This window comes from Aspergillus fumigatus, chromosome 1 (assembly GCF_000002655.1).
Source record: "Aspergillus fumigatus Af293 chromosome 1, whole genome shotgun sequence".
In the NCBI taxonomy this organism is placed as follows: domain Eukaryota; kingdom Fungi; phylum Ascomycota; class Eurotiomycetes; order Eurotiales; family Aspergillaceae; genus Aspergillus; species Aspergillus fumigatus.
The window spans coordinates 3,010,825-3,025,035 of NC_007194.1; the positions used below are offsets into that span (position 1 = coordinate 3,010,825).

General features: G+C 51.0%; 3 protein-coding genes across 3 annotated transcripts; 2 read left to right on the forward strand and 1 right to left on the reverse strand.

Moving 5' to 3' along the window:
* Nucleotides 1-112: 112 nt before the first annotated feature.
* On the forward strand, nt 113-516 carry AFUA_1G11430 (uncharacterized protein; the record flags this gene model as incomplete). The annotated part of the gene is made up of 2 exons (XM_747415.1): nt 113-385; nt 496-516. The coding sequence occupies 2 exons, from the start codon at nt 113-115 to the stop codon at nt 514-516; spliced, it is 294 nt and encodes a 97-aa protein (XP_752508.1).
* A 1,938-nt stretch (nt 517-2,454) lies between these two features.
* Nucleotides 2,455-5,366, forward strand: AFUA_1G11440 (putative RNA export mediator Gle1). Its single transcript, XM_747416.2, has 3 exons — nt 2,455-2,600; nt 2,759-4,022; nt 4,081-5,366. Exons 2-3 carry the CDS (start codon nt 3,219-3,221, stop codon nt 4,849-4,851), a joined length of 1,575 nt encoding a protein of 524 aa, XP_752509.1. The 5' UTR covers nt 2,455-2,600; nt 2,759-3,218; the 3' UTR covers nt 4,852-5,366.
* Nucleotides 5,367-5,453: 87 nt separating this feature from the next.
* On the reverse strand, nt 5,454-14,211 carry AFUA_1G11450 (putative myosin class II heavy chain (MHC)). Its single transcript, XM_747417.2, has 2 exons — nt 12,914-14,211; nt 5,454-12,752 (listed from the first exon to the last, which is right to left on the reverse strand). Exon 2 carries the CDS (start codon nt 12,337-12,339, stop codon nt 6,094-6,096), a length of 6,246 nt encoding a protein of 2,081 aa, XP_752510.1. The 5' UTR covers nt 12,340-12,752; nt 12,914-14,211; the 3' UTR covers nt 5,454-6,093.

Genomic DNA, 14,211 nt, shown 5'->3' on the forward strand with positions numbered 1-14,211 from the left:
ACAAACTGATATTGTAGGGTTGAAGCTTCCACGCGAAGAACGACGTTTCTTGCTGTGATTATAAGGGAGAGTTCGAAGGCGACTTGTTCACTTCTGTGGGGCTACCCGCGAAATGATGGCCGACCGTAGGAAGCTTGGAAAAACGACAGGCAATCTGTACTATACTAACCAAGACAGAACAGCAAAATTAGTATCAGGAGAAAAAGGACGAGTAGATGTCAAAAGAAAAACAAGAGGAAATACAAAACCAGATTTGGCTGGGAACGAGGAAGATCAAAGACGAGGGGGCCACGGAAGCTGTGACTGGGCCCGCGAGAGTGACATCAACGAAGAGGGTAGCTATCAAATGGAAGGAGCAAGCCAGTTACAGAGTGGAAAGCGGCAAGTGAGTGGCACTCAGACTAGGGCAGATTGATAGAAATCATAAGGGAAGCAGTAAGGAGTCCGTTGTGAAGAGTCAAGACTCACCTCTGAATGACAGTCCAACTAATGTAGAATGCTGCTGCTGAAGAATGAGGTCTTTTTTCCTTTTTTTTTCCCTCGTTTATCGTCCCCTTTTAACGCACGACGCGGGAATACCTTTTCATATGAAGAAAGCGGTGACCAGCTCACAATCAAATCCGTTTACCTCTCCTAAGTCAACAAGAAAGAGGATTGGAGCGTTTTAGCACGGACAAATGTCAAAAAGGTCGACGCTGCTCAAAGAGAGAAAGGAGCTGTCGACTGGCGAGATGAGACTGGAGGAGAAGGACTGGACAAGTGGAGGGAAGCTGTTTCTCAACCACAACCACAACCACCACAAGAGGATAACAAAAAGGGTGTCCCTTTCAGTTGATCGCTCTTGAAACGCTCCTTAATTTCCGTTCTCCTTTAGTTATATATTTTCGACAGTCTGTTGGTAGTATATTGGGCCAATTTGATGGAGATAACACGGCAGCGATCGGAGTCTTTCAGAAGAAACGAGATTAGGGGAGGGAAAAGGGGGGAATTGATGGCGATGCAGGATAAGGAGCTGTTGAGTTGTTGAGTTGGCCTCGATTTCCTTTGGTCCCCTGGGGGTACTTTTGTAGTTTCTTAACGTTTCTTATTCAATGTCGAATCAGAAAGCACGAGGCGAAGCGACGAAGTTCTGATCCAGAAGAGAGAACGACAAGAAGATGAATTATGGTGCCGACGCCGATGATTACCGGTTGTTATCAAGAGATTGACTCTACTTGATGTTCAAGGAATGATGGGGGGTAGCAAACGATTATGGTGGGGGGTGAAGGGGAAGAGGGGGAGGGCAGGAAGATAAGCTAAAAAGAGGGAGGGAGGAGATGAGACGAGACGAGGATATGAGTGAGAAGCAAAGGGGAAGAGGGAGAGAAGAGAAAGAAAGAGAGGGTGAGGATGAAGTTTTACGATGGGATATATTTAGTCTACAAGTGGTCTAGTATATCAGGAAGAGGAGTCAACTAAGAGAACAACTACTCCTCTAGCGGTCTTCCAAGTAAACTACGGAGTAGGAGAACAATCAGGATGTGGGGGAACGACTTTTGGAGCACTCCGTATTCAGAAGGCCGGTGTTAGGCTTGGTCTCATCTTTGCTGTCCTGCCTTCTTTTGCCCTTCGATCATCAGTATTTGCAAGTGCTTTGAATGATGAATGCGCCGTCTCCAGATACAGACATCTCCTATTATTTTTATCATTGAACCAAGGCTGATGAGCCAAGGTCAGTAATATATTAATGAACACTGATTGACCCGTCACTAAATCAAAGTTACCATACTTGAGGGACGACAGGATCTTCTGGTTCTCTCGGCGGTTCCCTAGCTGTCATTCCTGCGTTCTCGGGTACTCATTGTATAATCCAGTTTAGAGATTACCATGAGGTAAGAAGAACTAGATCCCACTTGGGCACCATCGCCGATCAGTTATGTCGACAAGCAATAACAGTTGTATCCTACTATTCAGGGTGGTCATCTTCGTCTCCCTCTTCACTAAACGCCCTCGCAGACTGGGAAGCATGGACGGGGATGTATTGAATGGTAATAATACAATAAGGAGAAGTAGGTGATGGAACCCACCCAATAGGTGTCTGGCTGAAGGTCCATCTAGTGGGATCCACTGGAGCTGTCTGAAGCAACTTAGCAGGGGCTCGTGACTTGACCGCAGTACTGACGGCGTAACGAAGTCGTTCCGTAATCTATACTTGAAAGGAGAGCCTCTCTTTGGCTAATTCCATACCAGTCAAAGACGAGAATACTAAATCGAGTGTCAACTCTTCTTAATAATGTCCATACCTACATGGTGGTGCAAGAAGCCCGTCCTCAGCGGCTCCGACTAAGCAACGGTCATGAATCGTAAGGTAGTTAAAGTTAAGGGTACCACTCTCCGTGCCTTGATGGTGTTTGCGCTGTTTGATTGACTTCGACTCCTGAGGATCGAAGGAATCAAGGCTTGCGATTGGCACGGAGGTCGAACCTTTTTCCGGCATCAAACAAAGAGCGTGAATACCATATCTACCTTACCGACTGATTCAAACGTCTCTCAATTGGGGGACTGTCCATCCGAGGCATTTTTTGGTTGATCGCCTGTGTCTTTGAGTCCCCGTGGAAAAGGTATGGCCTTGATCTGATCCTTTTGCCGTTGCTAGCAGTTATCGCAGCAGTATACCCATTCCTCGTCTGACCGACATGGCATGCCATTCATTCCTATTTCCTCTTATAATTCCAGGGCATAGTATCCTTTTCACAGACTCACTTTTCATCTTCTAAAGCCTTATTCTTTACGCGGATTTCTCTGGAGAATTCCACTCAATTACGTATTCGAATCCCCTCAAATCGGATGCCTTTCTTTCGATATCTTAGTGATGAGAATCAGCATTGATACCTTCGCTTTTCTAACCCAGCCCTGCATTCAGGACATCATTGACGAATAACCTCACTTCAGGACATCGAAATTATACGCGAGCGACTGAATTAGTGAATCCCGGCTCTCTGGACGTTCGCTATGTTCTATCTCATGAATTGATCGCCATTCGCAGATGACCTCGCACAACACGCATTGATCTTCTCTTAACACGCATTGCCTTCTCCATACGTGCGGAATTTCCTGGTCTACGTCCTTACGTTCGTCAATTTCTCCTCGTACCCACTCGTTTCCTCAGTCCCTCATCGAAGCTCGCGTTTCACGACCCGTCGACCAATACATACAGAAGTAACAAATCGACATCCGCAATGGGTCGGATAAGCTATCCCGCGGGTTTGGATAGCCCGTCGAGGCAGCTTCTGCAGGATCTCATCAGAGACCTTGAACAATTACAAATCCACAGTACCGAGTTGAAACAGGTCAAGGCGTGGGAACGAAAATCGTTTTACGAACGACTCGATCGCATTGATAGCGAACGTGAGGCCATACACTATACAGCACTCGACAAAGTCGCTGCCCGTCATGATCAGGTGCGGGAAGAAGCGCAGGAGATGCTCAGAGCTCACCAGCGCGCCGTTGAGGAAGAAAGGCGTCGGAAAGAGGAAGAGGCTCGTCAAGAAGCTGAGCGACTAGAACGGGAACGAGCAGAGAAATTACGCCGTGAGCAAGAGGAGGCTGCGCGACGAGATGCAGAGCGCAAAGCGGCCGAGGAGGCAAAGAGGAAAGCTGAAGAGGAGGCCGAGAAGAAGCGCAAAGCCGAGCAAGAAGAGAAGGAACGCAAGGAAAAGGAACGATTGGAGGAGGAAAATAGACAGCGACAAGCAGAGGCGCAAAAGGCTGAACAAGAAGCCGCACAACGCACGGCAGAGGCTGCACGAAAGGCTCAAGCAGAGCAGCAGAAGCAGATTGGTGGCGCTCGTCAGTCCGAGGAGGAGTCCAAAGTGCAATTGCGCTACGTGGAGCTTCATCAACACTTGAAGAAATTCCGGCAATATCTGAAGGACGAGGGAAAAACCAACCCGGTCGTTAAGCAGAACATGGGGGACATCCGTCGGTCGATTAAAAAATGTGTCGGTCAACTACGGGAGGGCAAGGGTGCAAACAAAACCCAAGTGAGTGCAGTGACATTGTCTTTTCTCAGACTGACCATCAATGCTGACTATTGTGTAGCTTCAGGAGATACGTTCGACACTAGAAAAAGCTGCGTCAATCACTGAGCCATCTGTTGATGTGCGGCAGTTTTTCGCATTTCCCCCGGAGGACATCGCCAACTCCGAAGACAACAAGGTGCCAGCGCTCTTGATCTACGCCTTGAACATATTCTCCAAATGTCTGATTTCGTCCCTCATCACGGAGGCATCCATCAACCAGGGCCAAGCGGAGCCGATTGGCATAGTGGCTGCACAGATCTTCTCCATGGACGCCTTCATTTACAAGGGCCACCACATGGTTGACATCCTTTGGGCCAAGTACCGTGTTGTCTGTCCCGCACTCTGGGGCTTTTACGGCAGTGAGAAAACTGAGGCCGGCAGAAAGGCCATCGGCTGGTGGCGTGAGGGCCCGGACGGACCTTTTATAAGTGAACAAGGCCATGCGGATCGCATGACAGCACTTGGGGCCGGATATGCCGCCTTAACATTACGCAATTTCGGCAAGACGCCGCGCAGGAACCCGTTTCCCAACACCATGTTCTGGTATACGATGCATAAAATACTCATGATTCCGCCGAACGAAATCCAAGAAACACACATTACATTGCTCTCTGCAATGCTCAAGACCTCCGTCGAGAGGATTGTGGGCTTCTTCGGCCATATGGGCTTGGCATTGATTCGACGGGCGATTGTCGATTTACCCAACAGCCTTACTCGCCAGAGTATGGGTGTCAATCAACTGAAGCTCTTGAGAGATATTTACAAGAGAGAGAAACACATCATCATTTAAGAAAGGTCCATGTCGACCGGTCCGGATTCGCAAGCTTGGGCATTGCTTTGTATTAGATGGCACGGTCCTCTTTTTTTTTCCCTCGTTATCCTGATCAAGCAAAGATCTGGAAGGGCAGTCTCTAGACGCAACAACCTAGATCAGGCTACATTTTGCCTGGTCCCGCCTACATCAGCCGCTAGAAGCGGGATTTTTTTTTCGACTAGACATATGACATGAGCATCTTACAGCCTATGTTGCCGGTTTTTGACGCACTTTTGTGAGGGTGCTAAGCTTTGTTCCACACAGTTGACATATGTCCTCGAGGCCATCACTTGAACCGATTTTGCATGCGGATCATATCTACCCCTATTATAGCCAAACCAAACTAGCCCGCGCCTGGTGGTACTCAATGAAATGAAAATCATGGAATATGGGATAATTACCCTGGATTGCTTATCTTGCTTGGAATGCGAATGCCAGATAGACCTACAGGAAGAAAAGTCACAATGATACACGATATCAGTGGAAATAAGCATAAACATATTTGCTTCTCAACTACATATGTAGCGTACCTTAATTATAACCAGTCTCGCGTGACATCATCAGCCTATGTTGTGCTACATGCTGTTGTGATTGACTTAGAATGATGCCGAATCCTGAGCGCGTCGAATGATTACCGCCAAGACTTGACGAATGGCCATTGGCAGGCAAATTTAGGAGTCGAAAGCCTGCCTTTGTCGAACTCTATTCCGCCTTGGTCGTTTCTTGTAGATAATATGTACATGATGGTTGAGAGTTTTCGTGCATCAAGGATTGTATGTCCAATTAGAAGAGGGTATCTATATGATACGCTATCTAGAGCGTGAATACTGCTGATAGCAGAAATGACAGGGGTATGTGGTGCTGAATGGCATCTGAATGGCATCTGCCTGGCAGATCAATCAAAGTGAGATAACAAGAAGGATAGAACGAGTGGCGATTAGTAGGTACACAGAGTAGGTGAGAAAGAATTGTACACTTGTCTCTCTGTAAAGTCAACTACTGGTGGTATCAGATGAGAAAACGCAGAGAAACAGAGAAGAATGCAATGTGCAACGAGGGAATAAAAATCATGATCTAAAGCCATAACAACAGAATGGGCAAATTTGTTCAAGCAGAACGTTTCAACAGATATAAAATGGAAACTGCGGAAAAGAGAGGATAGAAATATGCATGCTTAGAGCCACAAACTTGGAAGATTCAGAGACGTCGAGTGGCCTCTTAAGAAGTAAGGTGAGGTCCAAAGGGTCCCTCCTCTGTCCCCCTGGGCGACGCAGAGACAAGTCCATCCGCAGTGCTCTCGACGTCTTCCCCAAAGGAAGCGTCCGCATAATCAGCCGGCTCTGCGTCATGGTCGTAGCTGGCCCGTCGCAGAAGTGGAGGTGTACTTGGAGGCTCTGGCAAAGAAGCAGTCTGGCGTGAAGATAGCGGTCTAGGCGTCGTGTTGATGTTACTCAGCGGCCGAGTCTCCGACGAGCGCCTCCAGCCGGTGGTGGCAGCGCCACCCGGATTTGAAGGAGCTTGTCGGAAGTTGGAGCTCGGAGGCGTGAGGAGTCCCGAAAGAAATGAGCCTGCATTACTTGACTTGGATGGCGTCTGCTCAGAGGCAGAGTTTGCATTCTCCCTGCCTTTGCGCCAGTTCCCCCACGCCGCTGCGGCGGCGAGAGGCAGAGAACGCGGCGAGGCAGCCAAATCAGCGAGTCTTGGGAGACTAGGGAAGTTCTGGCCCGACTGAGCTCGTTCGCGTTCCTGGAGCTGCATTTGCAGGTTGGCCTTCAGACGGATAGCCGCATCGCGCACAGCGTGCTGGTTAAAAGATGGGCTCGACAGTGTGTTGATGATGTCCTGGAGATCGTCAATACGAACACCGAGAAGCTCTCGCAGCCAGGTGATCTCAGTGTCCTTCTCCTTGAGCTTGTTCGGCGCGTCCTTGTCCACGCCGGAGAGTTCTTGCTCCAGCTCCTCAATGCGTGCCTCGCGCTGCTGCAGTTGATCCTGCAGAACAAGGATAGACTCGCGCAGTGCCTGAGGGGAAATCTTCTCTGGGACCATGGAATTCTTGCTGAAGGTCATGGACGGTGAGGTCAAGTGCGCAACAGGGGATTGACTGGACTCTGCCTTGACTGTCTGAGCCGCTTCAGCCGCCGCCCGCGCGGCCGCATTCGCAATCTCTAGCTTCTCTTCGAGATGCTTAACACGGTCTTCAAGATGATGCACCTTGTCATCAGCCAATGCCAGTCGTTCCATCAAATGGGACTCGGCCCGCTGCCTATCCTCAGTGGAGTTGTGCAGAGCACGAGCGTGACGCTCCCGTAGATCGTTCAGAACGCGTTCATGCGTTCTCCGCTGATCCTCCATGGCACGTTCCTTAGCTTCAGCTGCGGCCGCCAAAGCACTGGCCTTGGTTTCGCTGGCTTCCTCCAGCAACAACTCATAGCGCTCCCGCGCCGTGTCAGTGTCTAGGCGCACATTATCCAACTGACTCTGAAGGCGGATGATTTGTGCCTCCAGCTCAGCACGAACAATGTTGACTTGACTATTGGCGGCTTCGAGGTCTGCCTCCAGGTAAGTCCTAGTCCGCTGGATTTCGGTGCGACTGGTTTCACGTGCTTCGTTAAACTCGCGCTCATAACGAGCAGCCTTGTTCTGTAGCTCATGGTTCTCCAGCCTCAGGTTAGCAACCAGCTCCTCCAGCCTAGCGTTTTCTTGTTGAGATTGTCCAAAAATAAACTTCAGCTTGGCCGCTTCCCTCTCCTGTTGCTCCAACTCGCTGATGTCGTTTTCAAGCTTTTCACGTAGCTTGACCTCTCGGCTATAAGCCGTCCGTAGCTCGTTATATTTCGCGATGTGCTCCTCTTCCCGTCTCCGCCATAAAGCCTGGTCTCTGGTGATATCCCTAGTCACAGCCACCATCTCGTCCTGAAGACGGTCGAACTTCTCACTCAGATTCTGCCGGATACTCAGGCCATCCTCAATCCGAGTTTTGAGGTGATCAATGGTGCCCCGGAGTTTCTCGTTTTCTGCCTTCGTTTTTTCGAGCTCGCTCTTCGCTTGTTCACTCTCGCGCTTCCAGTTGTCGCTGGAAAACCGGTACTCATCCAGAGTACCCTCAAGAGAGATATTCTTTGAGGAGACTTCGGCAAGGGTAAGCTTGAGCGTGGCATGTTCCTGTTCCAGAGTGTCGAATCGGAACTGGATCTGTTCAAAATAGGGGATCTTTTCCTCCTTGAACTGGAGCAGACGAGCTTCAGCAGATTCAGCGGCCTCGCTATGACGAGCGGCTTCCTCCTCCGCAAGCTTCAGAAGTCGCTGAAGCTCCGCCACAGAGTCCTGTGCCTCTCTGCGCAGTTTGTACTCCTGCTCGGCTCTCTCATCGGTTAGGCGTAGCATATTCTTCAAGCCATCGATCTGCAGCATGAGACTGTCGGCACCAATCTCCTCTGCATCAGAAGGTCGAGGTTGGTACTGAACCAGCTGGCTTGAAACGACCTCTTGCATCATCTCCCTCAGATTGGCCATGGGATCTTCTGAAAACTTTTGTGCAGTTAAGGAATGGAGCTCCATGACCATGTCATGCAGTTTCGTCAACTCCGGATTTTCGGTGGGTTCTGGGAGCTGCTGCTGTTCGCGAGTGGCGAGAGCATCCAAAATAACGTTCTTCAGTCTCTCGAGCTTGCGATCTCTCCGAGCGAAAGGCGACCTCGCTCGATACGAACCGTGCTCATCGTACTCATCGTCTTCGTCGTCGGCATCGCTTTCTTCAATTTGGGCAGACACGCTTCTGCTTAGCCATTTTTCATGCGCACCAGCCGTAACCATCGTAACCGATTCCTGAATGGCTTCCAACGCACGTTCCAGAGGCAAAAGGCGCTCTTCTAAGACCGAGCCGATGAGATCGTTGACGCGGCGGTCAAAGAACCGGCTTCTGTTGACCAACTTCTCATCCTCGCCAGAGGAGATCACATCATCCCAGTCACTGATATGTTCGTTGCGGCTGATCAGCTGCCGAACGGGTGAATGGCTGCCGCCAATGACACCCCTAGACGGAGACATGGACGCCTGGGAATCTGCGTCGAAATCAAGTTTAGGAACCTCAAGGGCTTGAACCACAGGGCCCCGTCCGGGGCTTGGGCTGGGTGCTTCGCTTCGGATGTCTGCATGGACGTGTCTTTTCTCTTTGGACGGTTCCAATGCTGACTCTGGCGGCTGATATGCAGGCCGAGGGGTGCTCAACCTCTCGATGCCAACGTCAGAGCCGTCATTGAGCTGCTCCATGACAGCATTCAATTCCTCATCATTCGGCGAGTCCACCTCAGAAACAGGCCCTGAGAGGTCATCCTCCGGCATATCCGCTGCGACTGTAGGGACGTCATCGGCTGCATGAGCCACAGGCTCGGCAGACTCAGAGGGTACTGAATCCCGCTTGGGAGAAGCAGGACGGCTTGCAACAGCATAACGTGACGCCATGAGATCATTCCGCGGCTTCTCAGGGGTAGGGGCAGGTGCAGAAGTGGGTTGCTCGAAAACAGTCGGTACAAATTCAGGGACGGCAGGTTTGAATTCGAATGGTTTTGCAGTCGGTTTGAGAAACGAGCTCTTGGCGCTGGTCTCTGCGGTCTTCTTCGTCGGGGCCTCGTCGTTAACCGCGGCTCCAGCCACTGAAGGGACAGGTTTCTGCGTGGCCTTGTCACCCTCTTGCTTTTGTCCTTGGGACTCTGGCTGTACATCTGCCCTTTCTTCCTTGGTGTCAAAAGGAGTCCATGTTGACGCTTCACTGACGGGCGTGTCGTTTCGTTCCACAGACTTTTTCTCCTCGTCAACAGCCTCTTTCTGGTTCAGGCCGTGTGCAATTTGTCCCGGTACCTCATTCTCTTTGCCCTCCGCAGGCACGTCTCGAGGAACATTTGACGCTTTAGACCCTTGAGCATTAGTCGTTTCTGTCAGAGGATGGCTGGGTACAGCATATTGAGCATCTCCCTCAAGACTCTGGCCACGACGAACACGCTTGTGACGATCCGCTGAAACCCGACCATGGTCGTCTTCGGCGTTGGCTTTGTTTTTGTTATCCTGGGCGTTGTCATCGGGACGGACGATTGGAATGGCTTTGGATTTCTTAGGAGGTTTAGTAATCTGGGAAAGATCGATGTCGCCAAAGATCTTCGCTCGGCCGGCCGAAAACTGGGCAGATGTTGAGGGGCCAAGGTTGCCGGCTGGATTGAAGGCGGGAGCAGCAACGTTGAAACCACCGGCAGGTATGAAGTTTGCTCCAGCCTCAAAAGTAAATGCAGGGCCTCCCATGCCTGAGAATTGGAATGCACTGCCTTGGGGTGGATAGTTCTGCGCGGTTGACGCGCCGCTGGGATCAAACTCCCTTGCCTCCACATTGAGAGTCGAGGTTGAGAGCTTTGACTTGTGTCCGCCGACGAATGAACCTGAGCTTGGCTTGGGTTCATGCCAGGGGATGTTGTTGGTAAGTGACCCATGTCCCTGAGGAGCACCAGAAAGACTCGGATTTGTGTCAATATCCGATCCTTCGTTGGCGTGAACTTGCACGTAGTTCTCGCCGTAAAATTGTTGGAGATGTTGAGGTACACGTTGCATTCCATGGTGGTCGTTATCCGGCAATGCCCATCGTGAGTGGAAGAGCTCAGAGTTGTGAAGATTGTTTCGGATTGGCTCTCGATCATCCTCATCAAGTTGCCGTTCTATTGATTCCTCCAGGTGGTAATCAGAGGGGCCAACCTGGTCCAGGCCTTTCTGAAGGGTTTCGCTGAGATTATGGCCCCGACTGTGACCGCGCGGTGTCGGCTGAGCGATTTCGACGTTTGACGCGTGGAAGTGATCCGGCGTTTCTGCCCGTGGGTGGGTGCCTCCCGGCACAGCTTCCTGCGGACCATGATCGGAGTGTCCATGCTGAGAATCCTTTGATGGGAGTGATGGCTCCTCCAGACCTGGATGGAATGCGCCTTGGTCATGCAAAGGAGAAACTGGCGACATAATCGACGTCAGATTGGGAAGGTTGCCACCTATAGTCGAGGTAACATTTCCTTGGCGTACATTGAAGAAACCCTGGGGAGTAAGAGCGCCTTGAGCAGGGGGTGTGGGTTGGAACGGAAGATACCCCGGCAAAAGATTCTGTTCCACCCCGAAGAATGGCGTCTGTACACTGAACTGGGAGGCCGGAGACGCCAACGAACCGATGCCATTACTTACATTCGCCGACTGATTGAAGTGAGGCGAGAAATGGTGGGGAATCGATAGCGGGTTGCTGGTTGCTGAAGCCGTAGGAATCGGCGGCGATGCGATAAGTCCGGGGAAAGGGGCCATCTGGCTAAGAGCAGCAGAAGCAGGGGAGATGGATGGTGGCATCTCCTCATCTCCAAGGGAGACTCCGAGAGCCCGCAGCTTCTCCTCCTGAAGCCAGCTGACATACGCATCCCATTCGGCTTTATCTGGAATGCTGACAGTGTATTTTCCGGCCTCCCGCTCCTCCTGGACATCCCTAGAGTCGGGGAATGGCCGGCGGCTTAGCCCACCCAGTTCAAGATCTGACAAGTCCTCAGGCGCGCCGACAGTGAAGCCACGGATATCATAGCCCTCGTCTTCCCACTGTCTCAGCCGCTGTTGCACGTCTTCGACTGACAGTAAACGGTACCCAGACTCCTCCGTGCCTCTTTTGTCATCGACAGGGATGGCAATAATGCAGGCCTTCCCGCGCCAGACGAGTTTCTTCCTGGGCCTGGGCGTTGGCGTTGGCGTTGGCGTAGGCAGCTCCTTGTCCAGGGCTGGCTTTTTGACTGGTACCGGAGTGGATGAGCTCTCAGACGGGTGCGATAATGATTGGGGCTCGCTATCAGCGTCTGCTGGAGGCGGAGGAGGCAGCGGCTTCTCAGCCGGCGACGGCGCCTTGCCGGTCTCCATCTCCGCTGAATGTTGTGTATCTTTTAATTCTGTCATGGTAAGTGACTGGGGATCCTTGTCGTAAGCGAACCCCCAAAAGTCTTCTTGCCGAAGCGTGTCAGTTCGTTTATGCAGAGAATCCTTGAGTTTCGGGCGGCCCAGGCTATTCTCGCCGTTAGCAGCGAGTGCTCGTCGGCTCACAAAGTCGGCGAGTGTTGGGGTTCTAAGCAGGTCCTCGCCAGGTCTATCCTCCTCCAGACCAAGCCAGTCGTCCGAAGCGTCGTCGGCAAAATGGTTTTGCGCGGTAAAGAACGAGGGGGCCTCGCTACCGGAGTCGTCGCTCAACCAGTTGCTTCGCTCCGTTCGTAGTTGCCCTGAGAGATATTGGTTGATCCAGTCCTGCGTAAAATCCTTGATGGATTTACCTCCTTTCCTGCTAAGCAGGTCTCGTCCAGGAGAATGACTGAGAAGGTTGCTGTAGAGATGACGCGCCGATGTCTCCGCAGCAGAAGGCTTTAGTAAGTCTGTATTATTTATCTCCGGATCGTGGTGTATACCACTTCGCATCGACGCTGGAGAGCTGTCTCCAGAGGCGCGATCAATACCCGCGAACTGACTTAAAGACCAAGAAAGCCTCCGCGGGCTTGGTGCCGCATAAGGTGAGCCCCAAGCAGTTGTATAATAAACACTACTCTCCTTCTCTCGGTTATCCGGGGACGATGTGGATGACTCCCAAGCCCCACGCAATTTTGGGAGCGTTGGGAGGGCAGTCGCTGGGGGATTCGGGGTGACGCTGTTGGTCCTGGGGGGTTGCTGCGGGCCAGGGGATCTGGAGGCCGAGCGATTCGACACTTTTGGAGATGCGTAGGATGGTACCAATGGAACGGTCGAATGCGAATTGTCAGGATTGTCGTTGGGTATCAGGATGAACGGCGGCGGACAAGACGCCGAATTGGCGGAAGAAACGAGCGGATCTAAATCTATCAAGAGAAGAATCGACTATTTAGCTGCTGAATCGCGAGTGACGGTGACTGGGAGGAAAGGTCACGGCGCTTGATGGCATTTGGCCTAACATAATGCCATCAATGGACAATTTGACCTGAGGAACAGCATCCGCATAACAGATAGAAGAAACACACACCTTCCGTGTCGACACCTGCAGCAAGCCCTTGCTTGCTGCTCGCCTTATCGTCCAGAATGTTGAAGCATGGAAATCAGATAATAAAAAGATCGTAATCCACCTCGTAGATCTGTCTTCACCCTGAATCACGGGAGTTGAATCAAGCTGCGCGCTGTAGGAACGGGTGGTCCCGCGGCTTAAGACGTTGAATGGAGAACGTGCTTAAGAGAGTTTGTCAGGGAGGGGGGTCTTCAATGATGAAAAGCTCAAAAGCTGACCCTAACGAAGGTGGATAAGGAAAGAACGGACGAATAATTAGAGACAGCTAAGGGATGCGAAAATCCTGGACCATGGCGCATACAGAGGAGAGCCAGATCGAGGGTGGACGATGAAGGAGGTAATCGAGACTAACGACGGCGTAGACTAAGGGGAGAAAAGCGATGGCCTCTTTTTTTTTAATATTAATCTTAAAGATGTCTTGGCTTCTTCGTCTTGGTTAATGTCACGATCAGCAGAGCAGAACTTAAAACACCCGGCTATGGAGGAGACTAGAAAACTCATGGGCGAATAAACCTCGAGGAGCCAACGGCCGCTGAGGGATTATTCCAACGAAGGCTTAGGGATCCTTGGGGTTCTCCGATTTAAAGTCCAAAGTCTACAGCATTTTACAGATGAATGAGTATTCCCTTTCTCTATCATATGATTACTGGCAGATTGATATGTTCTCGTTTCCTACTCTGGAGTACTCCCCCGGTGCTATGACTACCTATCTGGTGCTCGATTGTTTACACCAGGTGCATGGTTACCTCAGTAGCTTTGACCGCCATCGGGTGACTGCACTCGCTACTTGCATTTCGCCTCGGAGTGTTGATCTTCTGTGACAGAGCAACGTGATAGTAGACAATCTAAATTTCAGCATCAACATACTCTCCATCAATTGAGTCATGAAGGTTGATTATTTGTTATGACCCTTTCGCGGTCGACGCGCCCTCGTGGTTCGTGTCTTTCGATTCAGGGGTAAAGCGACGTTACGAACCACGGTTCTCTTACTCTGTGCTCCCTCCGTACTCTGACGACTCCGTGGCTCTACACTATTACAATAGCTTACTCATCAAGTTGTGCATGAAATAGCTACCTACTACTGTAGTCATGGATCAGATCAGAATGAACCGCCAAGTCATCCAAAGCCCTTGTTAATCAAAAAAGCACATACTTAATCTTGGGTCTCACCAAATCCCATCAAATCCAACGGAAGACTACTGGGGGACTGAAATTGAGCCTACTACTCCCGACCGAATTATACTTTTGAGTACTCAGTA

What these genes read in the sequence shown, in the direction of transcription:
- AFUA_1G11440 (XM_747416.2), top strand. Translation starts at nt 3,219, where the DNA reads ATGGGTCGGATAAGCTATCCCGCGGGTTTGGATAGCCCGTCGAGGCAG. An exon ending in AGGGTGCAAACAAAACCCAA is followed by an intron (nt 4,023 to 4,080) that starts GTGAGTGCAGTG and finishes ACTATTGTGTAG; the next exon opens with CTTCAGGAGATACGTTCGAC.
- AFUA_1G11450 (XM_747417.2), bottom strand. Translation starts at nt 12,339, where the DNA reads ATGCGAAGTGGTATACACCACGATCCGGAGATAAATAATACAGACTTA.